The sequence below is a fragment of the Erinaceus europaeus genome, chromosome 9 (genome assembly GCF_950295315.1).
Source record: "Erinaceus europaeus chromosome 9, mEriEur2.1, whole genome shotgun sequence".
NCBI classification, from domain to species: domain Eukaryota; kingdom Metazoa; phylum Chordata; class Mammalia; order Eulipotyphla; family Erinaceidae; genus Erinaceus; species Erinaceus europaeus.
The window spans coordinates 20,300,127-20,314,758 of NC_080170.1; the positions used below are offsets into that span (position 1 = coordinate 20,300,127).

At 43.8% G+C, this 14,632-nt stretch overlaps 1 protein-coding gene across 5 annotated transcripts in view; it reads left to right on the forward strand.

Annotated features, from left to right (window-relative positions):
* GK5 (glycerol kinase 5) overlaps nucleotides 1-14,632 on the forward strand; it is a 77,007-nt gene that overhangs the window by 52,348 nt on the left and 10,027 nt on the right. For all 5 annotated transcript variants that reach the window (XM_060197473.1, XM_060197470.1, XM_060197471.1 and 2 more), the window contains 2 exons: nucleotides 7,649-7,743; nucleotides 12,050-12,153. In XM_060197473.1, coding sequence (XP_060053456.1) covers nucleotides 7,649-7,743; nucleotides 12,050-12,153 — 199 coding nt within the window. The remainder of the gene's footprint in view (nucleotides 1-7,648; nucleotides 7,744-12,049; nucleotides 12,154-14,632) is intronic.

A 14,632-nucleotide genomic window follows, 5' to 3' on the forward strand; every position in this document is an offset into this window, starting at 1 on the left:
CCACTCTAAGTAGACATTTTAAGAAAATACTAGTCTTAAGAACATAATTCACCATGTATAAAATACAGAAGCATTATCAAGTAGAAAATGGACAGTGCTGAATACCTATGTAGGTTTTAGGAAGAACTTTTAAAAAGAAAAACTAAGGGGAGGGGTAGATAGCATAACGGTTATACAGAGTCTCTCATGCCTGAGGCTCCAAAGTTCCAGGTTCATTCCCCACACTACCATAAGCCAGAGTTGAGCAATGCTCTTGTAAAAGAGAGAGAAAAAAGAGAAAATAAAACAGAGCTAAGAGACATAAAAGATCAGAGAATAACCTATGAACAACTGTACTTTCTGGAATCTGGAATTATGAAAATTGAGCTGATTAAAAACTAATTTTCCTAAGCCTAAAAAAGTCCTGAGTTTTCAGAGTGAAATGGCTTATTGAGTTGAAAAAAAAAAAGAAGACACAAACCAAAAAAGTTAATGAAAAGTTTCAAGACTAAAAGAATCATTCATTTATTAAAAAAAAAAAAAAAAAAGAATCAAGTGGTCAGGGATGTTAATTGTGAAATCTGGAAAGTGAAAGTGGAATAGCTTCTCTTCACAACAGAGGAAAGAGAACACATGGTCAGTGTTCCATTCCAAACCAGGAGGCTCATACGAAGTGCATCAGGGATTTATTTCGATCCTTCAATGTATATACATCCTGAGGAAATTACCTGAGGAGATAGAGAAAGCCAAGAGGGGAGAGAAAAAAAAAAAAGTGGTCCGGGAGGTGGCACAGTGGACAAAGGATTAGATGCTCAAGAACAAGGTCCTGAGTTCAATCTCCAGCAGCACATGTACCAGAGTGATGTCTGGTTCTTTCTCTCTCTCCTCCTATTATGTCTCATGAATAAATAACTACAATCTTAATTAAAAAAAAAATACTACCAAACAGATACTAGAGAAAATAGATTACTTTATGAGATAGAACATTGCAGTGTGGGGGAGTTGGGCGGTAGCGCAGTGGGTAAGCGCACGTGGCACAAAGCGCAAGGACCCATGCAAGGATTCTGGTTTGAGCCCCCAGCTACCCACCTGCAGGAGAGTCGCTTCACGAGCCATGAAGCAGGTCTGCAGGTGTCTGTCTTTCTCTTCCCGCTCTGTCTTCCCCTCCTCTCTCCATTTCTCTCTGTCCTGTCTAACGACATCAACAACAACAACAATAATAACTACAACATCAATAAAAAAAAACATAAGGGCAACAAAAGGGAAAATAAATAAATATAAAAAATAATTAAAAAAGAACATTGCAGTGGAAAGTTTAAAAGGGGGGGCAGAGGGAGGTGGAGGAGAAATCAGAACATAGAGTCCAACGTGAAGAAAGGGTACGAAATGGTCAGGAGGTGGTGCAATGGATAAAGCATTGGACTCTCAAGTATGATGTCCTGAGTTCAGTCCCCAGCAGCACATGTACCAGAGTGATGTCTGGTTCTTTCTTTCTCCTCCTATGTTTCTCACTAATAAATAAATAAAATATGTATTTATTTATTTATTTTTGACCAGAGCATTGCTCAGCTCTGGTTTATGACAATGTGGGGGATTGAACCTGGGACTTGAGAGCCTCAGGCATGGAAGTCTCTTTACATAACCACTATGCTATACCCCCCACCCAGTAAATAAAATCTTAAAAAGAAAAAAGAAACACGCTACCCAAGTGAGCCATTTAAAAAAAAGTGTACAGGGAATCGGGCGGTAGCGCAGCGGGTTAAGCGCATGTGGCACAAAGCACAAGGACCAGCTTAAGGATCCTGGTTTGAGCCCCCGGCTCCCTATCTGCAGGGGAGTCACTTCACAAGCGGTGAAGCAGGTCTGCAGGTGTCTATCTTTCTCTCCCCCTCTCTGTATTCCCCTCCTCTCTCCATTTCTCTCTGTCCTATCCAACAACGATGACAACAATAATAACTACAACAAATTAAAATTTAAAACCCATTTTCAAATTAAAAACCCATTTTCCTGGTAGGTGAACTGATTTAAGTTTTCCCGATGTCATGTAGACACTATTTCCATGCATTAAAAACATAATTGTAGATATCCCTGTAAGATAGAAAGTATCTTACATGTATTGTTTCTGTAACATCAGTTTACATACTTATTTTCATGAGCGAGAAGAGATGGAAGAACTGGCTCAGTTCGGGAATATACTGGGGCCGGAATTGAACCTGGGACCTGTGGGGCCCCAGGTCTGCAAGTCTAGTGCACTGCTGCTTCACTATCTCTCTGGCCCCTTTTAGTTGTTCTTGTTGGTAATGGATTCCATTAACTCTTGTTTGTCTGAAAAGCTGTTCATCATTTCTTGAATTCTGAGTGGTAGCCTAACTCAGAAGAGTATTCTTGGTTAGAGGTCCTGTCCGCTCAATATTTGTTTGTTTGTGTGTTTATTATTTATCTGCCAACAGAACTTCACTGGGGCTCCATGCCTGCTTGATTCTAGCTGACTTTTTCTTTTAGATGGGGTGAGGGAGAAAGATAGGGAAGAAGGGGGCCGGGCGGTAGCACAGCAGCTTATGTGCACATGACGCAAAGCACAAGGACTGGCTTAAGGATCCCAGTTCGAGCCCCTGGCTCCCCACCTGCAGGGGGATCACTTTGCAGGTAGTGAAGCAGGTCTATAGGTGTCTATCTTTCTCTCCCCCTCTCTGTCTTCCCCTTCTCTCTTGATTTCTCTCTGTCCTATCCAACAACAAGGACAGCAATAACAACATTAATAATAACAACGACAATAAACTACAAGGGCAACAAGAGGGAAAACAATGGCCTCCAGGAGCAATGAATTCTTAGTGTAGCCCCAGCAATAACCCTGGAGGAAAAAAAAAAAAGAGTGGTCTGGGAGTTGGCGCAGTGGATAAAGGAGCAGACTCTCAAGCATGAAGTCCTGAGTTCAATCCCTGGCTGCACATGTACCAGAGTGATGTCTGGCTCTTTCTCTCTCCTCCTATGTTTCTCATAAATAAATAAGTAAATAAATAAATAAATAAATAAAATCTTTAGAGAGAGAGAGAGGGAGAAGTAGATGTTACACAGCACTGCTCCACCACTCACAAACCTTCACCCAAGCAGATACTCCCATGTGGTGGCTGAGGACTTGAACCCAGGTCCTAGCACATGGTAAAGTGTGAGCTCTACCAGATGGGGTATTTTCCAGCTCCTCTCATGCTTGTTTGCTTGTTTGATACCAGATTAATACTCAACTCTGCCTTGCAGTGGTGCTGAGAATCAAATCTGGGATCTCTGGTTTGCATAACCATTCTATCTCTCCAGTTCATTTTTTTTATAATTATAATTTATGTTTTACATTTAGATGTATGACCCCTTTCGAATTCTCTCTTTTTTTTTGTATAAAGTATAAGGTTTAGGGTGAAGTTCATTTTTTAAAAATTTCATTTTATTTTATTTTATATTTATTTATTTTCCCTCTTTGTTGCCCTTGTTGTTGTAGCCTCATTGTGGTTATTATTGTTATTGTTGATGCCGTTCGTTGTTGGATACGACAGAGAGAAATGGGGAGAGGAGGGGAAGACAGATGGGGGAGAGAAAGACAGACACCTGCAGGCCTGCTTCACCGCCTGTGAAGTGATTCCCCTACAGGTGGGGAGCCGGGGCTAGAACCGGGATCCTTACGCTGGTCCTTGTGCTTTGCGCCATGTGCGCTTAACCCGCTGTGCTGCCACCTGACTCCCTAAAATTTTCATTATATATATATATATACACACATATATATATAATTTTTTTTTCTCTTTTGCCTCCGGAGTTACTGCTGAGGCTCAATAACTGCATTACGAATCCACTACTCCTGGAGGCCTTTTTTTTTCTTTCTTTCTTCATTTCTGGTGTTGTTGCTGTTGTTGTTGGATGAGACAGAAAGAAATTGAGAGAGAAGGGGAAAGTAGAGAGAGGGAGAGAAATATAGACACCTGCAGACCTGCTTCACCACCTGTGAAATGACCCTCTGCAGGTGGGAAGCCGGGGGCTTGAACCAGGATCCCTGAGCCAGTTCTTGCACTTCACACTATGTGCACTTAACCTGGTACATCACTGCCCAGCCCCCAAAGTTCATTTTTATCGTATAGATATTCTTTAGCATTTCTTTTATGTCATGTCAGTTGGCAACAAATTCTATTAGTTCTCCTTGATCAAATAGTTTGTCTCTTTAGGGTTTTGTTGTTGTTATTTACTTATTTTTGTTAGATGTAGATTCTAGCTTCACAGTATTTTTTTAGTACTGAAAACATGCTTCATTTTCTTTAGACCTGGATTTTTTAAAAAAGGTTTTATTTATTTATTAATGAGGAAGATAGGAGGAGAGAGAAAGAACCAGACATCACTCTGGTACATGTGCTGCCGGGGATCGAACTCAGCACCTCATGCTTGAGAGGAAGGAAGGGAGGGAGGGAGGGAGGAAGGGAGAAAAACAAAAGCCAATGTCATTTCCTTACTCTGTCCTATAGTGACCCCTGTACCTCAGACCAGAAAGAAGGGGTTATTCCTACCTGCACCCAGTGTCTGCCCAAGGATCCGGTTTCAGGCTGTTCCTGAGTCTGGGCCAGGAGATGTCAGAGGAAATAGAACAGGAAACTCACCGCCAGCTTGGTGGTACGTGGCATTCTCTGCTTTGCCAGCTAGCTTATTCATCTGAGTATTTCAGTAACTGCTCAGTGCAGAATTCTGAGTTGCACTCAATGGGAGAGACAGTGAAGTCTGCTCACTCTAACTTTAAAGGGCTTTCATTACTAAGCTCATTAGGAGGACAGTGGGAAACTATTTAGAAAGGTTCTTCAGGCAAGGATGGAACAATGGTAAAGAATGGAAATGAGCTAGATTTCTTTCTGTTTCCTGGTCTGTTACCAAAAAGTTGACTCATCTCAGGTCAACCACTTAGCATGTTTTCCACATCTTCATTAAAAAATGTAAACACTTGAACTTATTTTTTTAACTATAGATTTAAAAAGATTTTTTTTCTATTTACTTACTAGAACACCGCTCAGCTCTGGCTTATGATTGGTACCAGGGATTGAAACAGGGACCTAAGAGCCTGTCATAAAAGTAAAAGTTTTTTTTCAAGGAGTCGGGTACAGTGGGTTAAGCGCATGTAGTGCGAAGTGCAAGGACCAGCATAAGGATCCCAGTTCGAGCCCCCGGCTCCCCACCGGCAGGGGAGTCACTTCACAGACTGTGAAGCAGGTCTACAAGTGTCGATCTTTCTCTCCCCCTCTGTCTTCTCCTCCTCTCTTGATTTCTTTCTGTCCTATCCAACAACAACAACATCAATAACAATAATAAGAACTACAACAATAAAACAATAAGGGCCACTCTCAGGCAGAAGTTGAAAAACAAGATCAGAAACGAAAACACAAGTAGAACCTGAAATGTAATTGGCATATCACACCAAAGTAAAAGACTCTGGGGTGGGTGGGTGGGGAGAATACAGGTCCATGAAGGATGACAAATGACATAGTGGGGGTTGTATTGTTAAATGGGAAACTGGGGAATGTTATGCATGTACAAACTATTGTATTTACTGTTGAATGTAAAACATTAACTCCCCAATAAAGAAATAAACTAAACAAAACAAACAATAAGGGCAACAAAAGGGAATAAATAAATAAAAAAAATAAAAGTTTTTTTCCGGGAGTCGGGTGGTAGCGCAGTGGGTTAAGCGCACATGGCGCAAAGTGCAAGGACCAGTGGAAGGATCCTGGTTCCAGCTCCCTGCTCCCCACCTGCAGGGGAGTCGCTTCATAGTCGGTGAAGCAGGTCTGCAGGTGTCTCTCTTTCTCTCCCCCTCTCTGTCTTCCCCTCCTATCTCCATTTCTCTCTCCTATCCGACATCATCAACAACAGTAATAACTACAACAATAAAACAACAAGGGCAACAAAAGGGAGTAAATAAATATTTTTTTAAAAAAGTTTTTTTAGAGCCGTTATGCTGTTTCCACAGCCCAGTAGTCTGTTTTCTCTTTTTAGCATTAGTTATTCAAACATTGGACATATTTTGATGTGTTTTCTGAACATCTTGACCAGGTGAATGTAACTTTGGATCTGATCACTGTGGTTTTCAGTAACACTTGTGGCTGTTAATGAATGAGCCTCAGTAACCTGAATTTCAGTGTGTTTCTTCTCCTCTTCTTTCTATCATCATCATCATCATCATTATTTTGATAGGACAGAGAGAAATTGAGAGGGTTAGGGGAGATAGAGAAAGAGAGACACCTGCAGACTTGCTTCACTGCTTGTGAAGTGACCCCTCCTGGGCCGGTAGAGAGTGGTGAGGAGGGGGGGCTTGAACCTAGGTTCTTGTGCATGTTAATGTGTGCACTTGACTGGGTGCTCCACCGCCCAGACCCCTTAACTTAGGTGTATCTTAAAGTGTGTATCTCTAATCAGTTCTTCATTATATCATTAGGAAAATGTTTAATATAAAGCCACTTTGAATGAAGCTATGTCGAGCTAGTAGTATCTATTCTGGCTAGTTCCTGATTTTTTACTTTTTTATCTGATTGATGCTGTCAGTCAGCATCAGGAATCAGTTTACAAATAATAATATCCAGATGGTCAATAAAAATAATTTAATCAGCAGAGAAATAGAAAAATCATCCTATCTGGTGTATTGCACCAAATTAAAAGACTCTGGGTGGGAGGTAGGGTTCAGCTTCTGGAACAGGATGGCAGAGGATGACCCTAGTGGGTGTTGAATTGTTATGTGGGAAACTGAGACATGTTTTGCATGTACAAACTACTGTATTTTACTGTCGACTGTAAACCATTAATCCCCACATAAAGAAAAAGAATCATCCTATCATGCACTATTCCCAGAAGAGCCAAACAGAAAAGCATAATTATTACCAAAAACTTGTGGTAACTGGAGTTCTCATGATGGAGCCATGAAGGTAGTAGAACCACTTTGTCAAACAATTTGGCAGTATCTGCTAAAGTTAGGCCTACAGATTGGAGAGATAGCTCACTGGGTAGGGTGCCTGTGTTGCCATGCACACAGCTCAGGTCTGAGTCCCAGTCCCTCATGGGAGATGCTGTGGCAACAAGAAGAAGCTTCAGTGCTCTGGTGTTTCTCCCTCTATCTGAATGCAAAGCACATCCTTGAGTGGTGAAATCACACAGTCCTGCTTCGTTGACCATGTAGCTTCCCCCCTGCAGGTGGGGGCCAGGGGCTTGAACCCAGGTCCTTGCACATAGTATTGTGTGCACTCAACTCGAGATAATGCAAAAAGACTTTCATGTCTGAGGCTCTAAGATCCCAGGTGCAACCTGGGTGCACAGCAGAGCTCAACTGTGCTCCGAAAGAAAGAAAGAAAGAAAGAAAGAAAGAAAGAAAGAAAGAAAGAAAGAAAGAAAGAAAGAAAGAAAGGAGGGAGGGGGGAGGGCGAGGACACCGTTCTCTTGCTCCTCCCATAGGAACATAAGCCTCTGAGGTTCCCCAGATCAGCTGGGGCAATTCAGCCTTTTTGTTGGCCCTTTTAAACTGTAACTGTTGATCCTATATTCATGATGAATGTGGACGCAGATAAATGCCAGACATGTAACGTGATTCTGTTTGTCCCTCCCCAACCCCCTTCGTTTTGTTTTAGAATTTTTTTGGTTGTTTGTTTGCTTGCTTTTGCAGATCTTTTCACAGATGCCGCTGAGACGGAAAAAATGGCCAAAAGTTTAGAAGATTCCGAAGGAGTGTATTTCGTTCCATCTTTTAGTGGCTTGCAGGTATTCACCAAAGACAAAAAGTATTCCTGGAAAATGCAAATATTCCTCTCTTCACAGCCACACCACCAATGACCTAGCCACTGCTCTCTTACTTGACAGTGTGGACAGATGGATGGACGCTGAGCAGAAGTAAAGGAGAAAGTGCCTGGTGGGGCTGAGAGGCTGTGGGTGGCCATGGCATGGATTCCAGCAGAGGCAGAGCGTGTTCAGCTCACCTCCAATTACAGCCCCTTCCTCTTCCTCTTGGGATGAGGGCAGACACTCATGCACATGTGATGCCGGGGATTAAATATGGGACCTCGCGCTCTTAGGTCTGAGACCCTGGCCACAGCACCACCTCCCAGCCTGCAGCCAGGCAGGCATTTCTCAGAGTCAATCAAAACACTTCGCTGTGAACCAAGTTTCCTCAGACAGTGGTTGTGTGCTGATGCTGTGCTGTCTGGAAAGTGGAGGGGAGTGAAGGGGTGTGGGGAGGGGAGGAGCGAGGGGGACAGATCACCTACAAGCTGCCCGTGTGAAACCAGTAGAGAATGTATATTCAAGAGGAGAGAAGGCAGGGAGAATCATGTACCTGTGACACTGCCTCTGAGTTCAGAAGGCTGATGCAGCCGTAGAGAATGGGAGCAGGAAAGTGAAGTCTGCTAAGCTCAGCTTCTTCAGGGAGTCTGCTGAGCGTGAAGGGGGTGGGCTGGAGCCTGGGGGCCATGCACAGGGGTATCAGTGAGTACAGTCCACATGGTTTAGTTCTGACAGCAGGGGTGTGGGGAGGGAAGGTACAGAAGTGGGATGTGGGGGCTGGGCAGTAGTGCAGCGGTTTAAGTGCACATGGCACAAAGCGCAAGGACCAGCATAAGGATCCCAGTTTGAGCCTCTGGCTCCCCACCTGCAGTGTCAGCTAGGACAGATGGCAGGAGTCTGCCAGTTTCATTCAGGAAGCTAAACAGCTTTGCTGAGTCTCACTATTTCTGGTTCTGCAGTTGCTATTTGGTCCATGACTCTGGAAACCTTCTTTGGTGGGTTTGGCAGGGACAGAGGGAGGTGTGGCCTCAGACTGTGTGCCTAGCAAAGGGAAACCCTTCCCCGAGAAAGACTTATGTGCATTAGAGACATCGTGACCTACTGAGAAATGCCCGGGTTTCTGTGGGATGTGGTGTTCCTCAAATTGACCTGTTGTGAATTACGTTTCCAAAAAAAAACCAGAGTGATTTCATGCCAGTCACACTGGGATTTTATTAATTTGTTGTTGCCACTGGGATGTTTTGTTCTGTTTTTTCACCTGTGCCACCACACCACCCCTAGTGGATTTTTTTTTTCCAATATCAGAAACAGAGAGGGAGAAAGTCAGAGATAAGGAGAGACACCACAGAACCACTCATGGAGCTTCCTCTTGTGCAGTGGCCAGGGGCTCAAACCCAGGTCCTTGAGTTTGGTAAAGTGTCCACTCTACTAGGTGACGTATCTCCTGGCTTCACACTAAGTTTTTATGTGGTCTATTAAAAGGAGGATTTTTTAAAAAATATTTTTATTTTATTTATTTATTCCCTTTTGTTGCCCTTGTTGTTTTATTGTTGTAGTTATTATTGTTGTTGTCATCGTTGTTGGATAGGACAGAGAGAAATGGAGAGAGGAGGGGAAGACAGAGAGGAGGAGAGAAAGATAGACACCTGCAGACCTGCTTCACCGCCTGTGAAGCGACTCCTCTGCAGGTGGGGAGCCGGGGTTCGAACGGGATCCTTATGCCGGTCCTTGTGTTTTGCGCCACCTGCGCTTAACCCGCTGCGCTACAGCCCGACTCCCAAAAGGAGGATTTTTTACTGGACACAAAAAAGGAGTGTATTCTTAGTAATCCAGTGAACTAACTGAGCCTGACCAGTCTTGGTTTCATAGTATTGATTTATTTATTTTTATCACCAGAGTTATTGTTGGGGCTTGGTGCCTATACTATGAATCCATTGTTCCTAGAATTATTATTATTATTTTTATTATTTTTATTTTATAAACAGAGAGAAACAGAGAAAGAAAGGATAGAGAGAAAACAAGAAAGACACACTTGCAGACCTGCTTCACCACTCATGAAGCTTCTCCCCTGCAGGTGGGGAGTAGGGACTTGAACCTCGTCCTTGCACGTGGTAATGTGTGCTCAGACGAGTGTCCCTGGTCTCTCCGTCTTAGACCATCTACTAGGTACCCACCATATATATACTATATGCTATGTCCTAACTATATACTCTGCAAAGTATACTATATTAACCTGCTTTGACCAAAAGCAAAAGAAATTAACACATTTGAAAATTTATCAGAATAAAACCACAACAGAAAAATAGGGCTGGGGAGACAGCATAATGGTTCTGCAAAAGACTTTCATGCCTGAGGCTCTGAGGTCCCAGGTTCAATCCCCAGCACCACCATAAGCCAGAATTGAGCAGTATTCTGGTATCTATCTTTATCTATCATCTATCTATCTTTCTATCTTTCATTAAAAATAAATAAATAAATATTGTTTAAAAATAAAGTTAGTGGAGGTCGGGCAGTAGCACACTGGTTTATGCGCACGTGGCGCGAAGCGCAAGGACCAGCATAAAGATCCTGGTTCGAGCCCCCGGCTCCCCACCTGCAGGGGGTCCTTCACAATCGGTGAAGCAGGTCTGCAGGTGTCTGTCTTTCTCTCCCTCTCTCTGCCTCCCCTCCTCTCTCGATTTTTCTCCAACAACAACATCAGTGGCAACAAAATGGGAAAAAATGGCCTCCAGGAACAGTGGATTCGTAGTGCAGGCAATGAGCCCCAGCGGAGGCAAAAAAGAAAGAAAGAAAGAAAGAAAGAAAGAAAGAAAGAAAGAAAGAAAGAAAGAAAGAAAGAAAAGAAAGGGAGAAAGAAAGAACCTTAGTTACAGTAAAGACAAGATGTCTTGTAGTAATGAACTAGGAACAGCCGTCCAGAATGTGTCATCATGGATAAGAGGTCAGACTCTCAAGCATGGGGGTGGGGCCCCGAGTTCTCCTGTACTAAAGTAATGCTCTGGTGCCTTCTCTTTCCTTTCTCTCGTAAGTAAGTGAGCAAACTTAAAGAGAAGGGAAGGAACTCGTGGCAGTGTTATTGGTTCACTGAGTCCTCAGTTGTGCCTTGACCCATCAGAGGAGATTCAGTGCCAGGCCCCGGGGACACGTCAGGTGAGCCTCCACCTGTCCTGCTTGTGGTGTGGCCGGGAAGGCAGAGTTTCAGAACTAACCAGCCCAGTCAAGGTGATTACACAGCTGTGAAGTGAAGGCAAGAGGTAGGAGGCCCACAGCCATGTCACAGGAGCCTGATCTCGCCTCTGAGGGCTGGAGTTTTCTCAGCAGAAGCTAAGCCACATTGGGAGAGGAAGAAGAATTAGCTGAGTGGAGGGTGGCAGAAGAAAAGGCGGTGGGGGGGGGGGAGCAAAAACTAACAGAATACATAATAAATAATTTTAGTGTAAAAATGCCATAGTTGTGGTCCGGGAGGTGGCGCAGTGGAAAAAGCATTGGACTCTTAAGTCCAATGAGTTAAGAGTCAGGACTCTTAAGTCCTGAGTTCAGTCCCTGGCAGCACATGTACCAAAGTGATGTCTGGTTCTTTCTCTCTCCTGTCTTTCTCATGAATAAATAGATAATTTTTAAAAAATGCCATATTTAGGAAAATAAGGGAAATACTGGAGCTTCTTTTCATTTTCCTCATTTGATAAGGCTGAGCATTGAATAACTTAAGCTCTGGAAGTCCAGTCCCTTTTCTGGGTTATGAGCTCAGGAAAAATGCCCCACAGCTTCCAAGCTGGCTTAAGTCACTCAACCTTGTTTCAGTCTCTTTAAAAAAAAAAAAAAACGGGGGGGGGGGGCAGGTGGTAGCACAACTCATTAAGTGCACATGGCGTGAACAAGGACCACCGTAAGAATCTCGGTTCAAGCCCCCGGCTCCCCACCTGCTGGGGGTAGCAGTGAAGCAGGTCTGCAGGTGTCTGTCTTTCTCTCCCCCTCTCTGTCTTCCCCTCCTCTCTCCATTTCTCTCTGGAAAAAAAAAAAAATAGCCTCCAGGAGCAGTGGATTCACAGTGCAGGCACTTAGCCCCAGTGATTACCCTGGAGGCAAAAAAAAAAAAAAAAAAAGTACTTTCACCATGAACATAATTGGAAAGACCTGTCATCTCTTTTAAACTAACTCTAAATAAGTCTTCCCTCCTGACATAGCTATGCTTTTATGGCATAGTAGTATGTTTTCCTGTAGAAAGTCTTCAAGCCTACTGAGACAACTTAGAGCAATAATAATATTTTCTTCCCCACTCTTGCTTTAGGCTCCGTTAAATGACCCCTGTGCCTGTGCCTCTTTCATGGGCCTGAAGCCTTCTACCAGCAAATACCATCTGGTGCGAGCCATACTGGAGTCAATAGCGTTCAGGTACCAGAACCCCCCCCCCCCCCGACACCCCCTCCCCAGCCCAGACTGCCAGTGCCTCTCATTCTTTCCTTTCCTTCCCTTTTTTCTTTTCTTTTTCTTTTCTTTTTTTTTTTTTTTTTTGCCTCCTGGGTTGTTGCTGGGGTTTGATGCCTATGCTGTGTATCCACTGCTCCTGGCAGCCATATTTTTTCCATGGTTGTTGTTGTTGCTGTTATTGTCATTGTTGTTGGACAGGACAGAGAGAAATGGAGAAAGGAAGACAAGACAGAGACGGGGAGAGAAAGACAGACACCTGCAGACCTGCTTCACCGCCTGTGAAGCGACACCAACACCCCCCCCACCCCCCGCAGGTGGGGATCCCAGTGGGACTCGAGCTGCGATCCTTGCACGGGTCCTTGTGCTTCGTACTATGTGCGCTTTACCTGGTGCGCCACCACCTGGCCCCTGCCTCTCATTCATTTCTACTGGACTGTGAAGCTCAACTTTAGCCAGTGCCTTTAGCTTAATTCATACTGTGGATGATGCAGTCTGTTCTTATTACTAATTTCCTTACTAAGGCTTTAATTTAATGTAACTATTTTTCTCTTTTTTGTATTTAATAGTACCACTTAGAATTGTTGTCTGAAAATTACCTTTTCTTTCATGCCTAAGACTCCAACATCCCAAGTTCAATACCCAGCACCAGCATAAACCAGAGCTGAGCAGTACTCTGGTATAACACAACTCTGGGATAATAATAACAACAACAGTGTTTATTATTATCTTTTTTAAACACTCAGTTTCCTTTTCCTTTTCTTGGAATGAAGGCCTCTTGTTGGTGAGATGTCACTGCTCCCAGATTGACTCTTTTTTGTTCAGATGGAGACAGAGAGGGAGAGACACCACAGCATTAAGAGTACCCTCAGCACCCCATGCATTAGTTCTCCATGTCGTGCCAGGACCTGACACCGGGCTGTGTGCTTGGCAAGCTCTGCACCCTACCTGGTGAGCCCTAAATCTTCAGTTTCTTAAGCTGTTGGTATGCTTCTAAAAACCCCTTCTTGTTTCATTAGTTTAATCCCCCTTGCTTAACACTATTCTATTTACATAACCACTTCATTCTATTTACATAACTGCTGTTAACAAGCACCACCTTCCCTCCAGGGCATTGGTGGTTCAGTGGTAAAATTCTTGCCTGCTCCGCCCCCTCTCCTTGTCATACCCTGATTTTCACCAGTCACTTTTCTCTCCACCCTCTCTGTGTCGCATCCTGTTCCCACCCTACTGGGCTAGTATATTTATAAGGACAAGATTGTAGTTTTTAGTTTAGCTTAGCTTGGTATAGATTGTGCTGCGTCCTGCATGAATAAAGAGATACTGCGTACAACCCAGCCATGAGTCCCGGGTCATCTGTTACCCGCCCTTGAAGCCAGCCCGGTGAAAACAACATAGCCCGTCGAAAACAACATAAGCATAAAAGATTCAAAATTTGGACTGCCAATAAGTCTTTTTTTTTCTTTTTTTTTTTTTTGGCCTCCAGGGTTATTACTGGGGCTTGGTGCCTGCACGATGAATCCACTGCTCTTGGAGGCCATTTTTTTCCCTTTTATTGCCCTTGTTGTTTATTGTTATTATTGTTGTTGTTGTTGGATAGGACAGATAGAAATGGAGAGAGGAGGGGAAGACAGGAAAATAGACACCTGCAGACCTGCTTCACCGTCTGTGAAGCAACTCCCCTGCAGGTGGGGAGCCGGGGGCTCAAACTGGGATCCTTATGCTGGTCTCTGCACTTTGTGCCATGTGCACTTAACCCACTGTGCTACCGCCTGATCCCTCCTGCCAAGGAGTCTTTAACTTTTTATTATTATTATTTACTTATTTAGGATAGCGACAGAGAGAAGTTGAGAAGGAAGGAGAAGATAGAGAGATATCAGCAGTCCTTGCTTCATCACTCGTGAAGCTTTCCCCCCCCTACAGGTGGGGGCCAGGAACTTTAACCAGGGTCCTTGTGTGTTGTAATGTGTGCACTCTACCTGGTGTACCACGGCCCAACCCCTCCAAAGGGTTTTGTATCTTTATTTATGAAGGGGAATTCCAGTTACTCATGCTTGTTATACTCAAAGGTGAAATCATCATTTATTCTGTATGTCTGTTTCCCAGGGTTTCTATGTTTTGAGGTGGGATTAGTTTATTAAGACTAAGAACGTGGGAGTTGGGCGGTAGCACAGCGGGTTAAGCGCACGTGGGGCAAAGCGCAAGGACTAGAGGAAGTATCCGGGTTTGAGCTGCCGGCTCCCCACCTGCAGGGCAGTCGCTTCACAGGCGGTGAAGCAGGTTTGCAGGTGTCTATCTTTCTGTCCCTCTCTCTGTCTTCCTTTCCTCTCTCCATTTCTCTCTGTCCTATCCAACGACAACATAAACGACAACAATAATAACTACAACAATTAAACAAAGGCAACAAAAGGGAATAAATAAATAAATATTTAAAAAAAAGACTAAG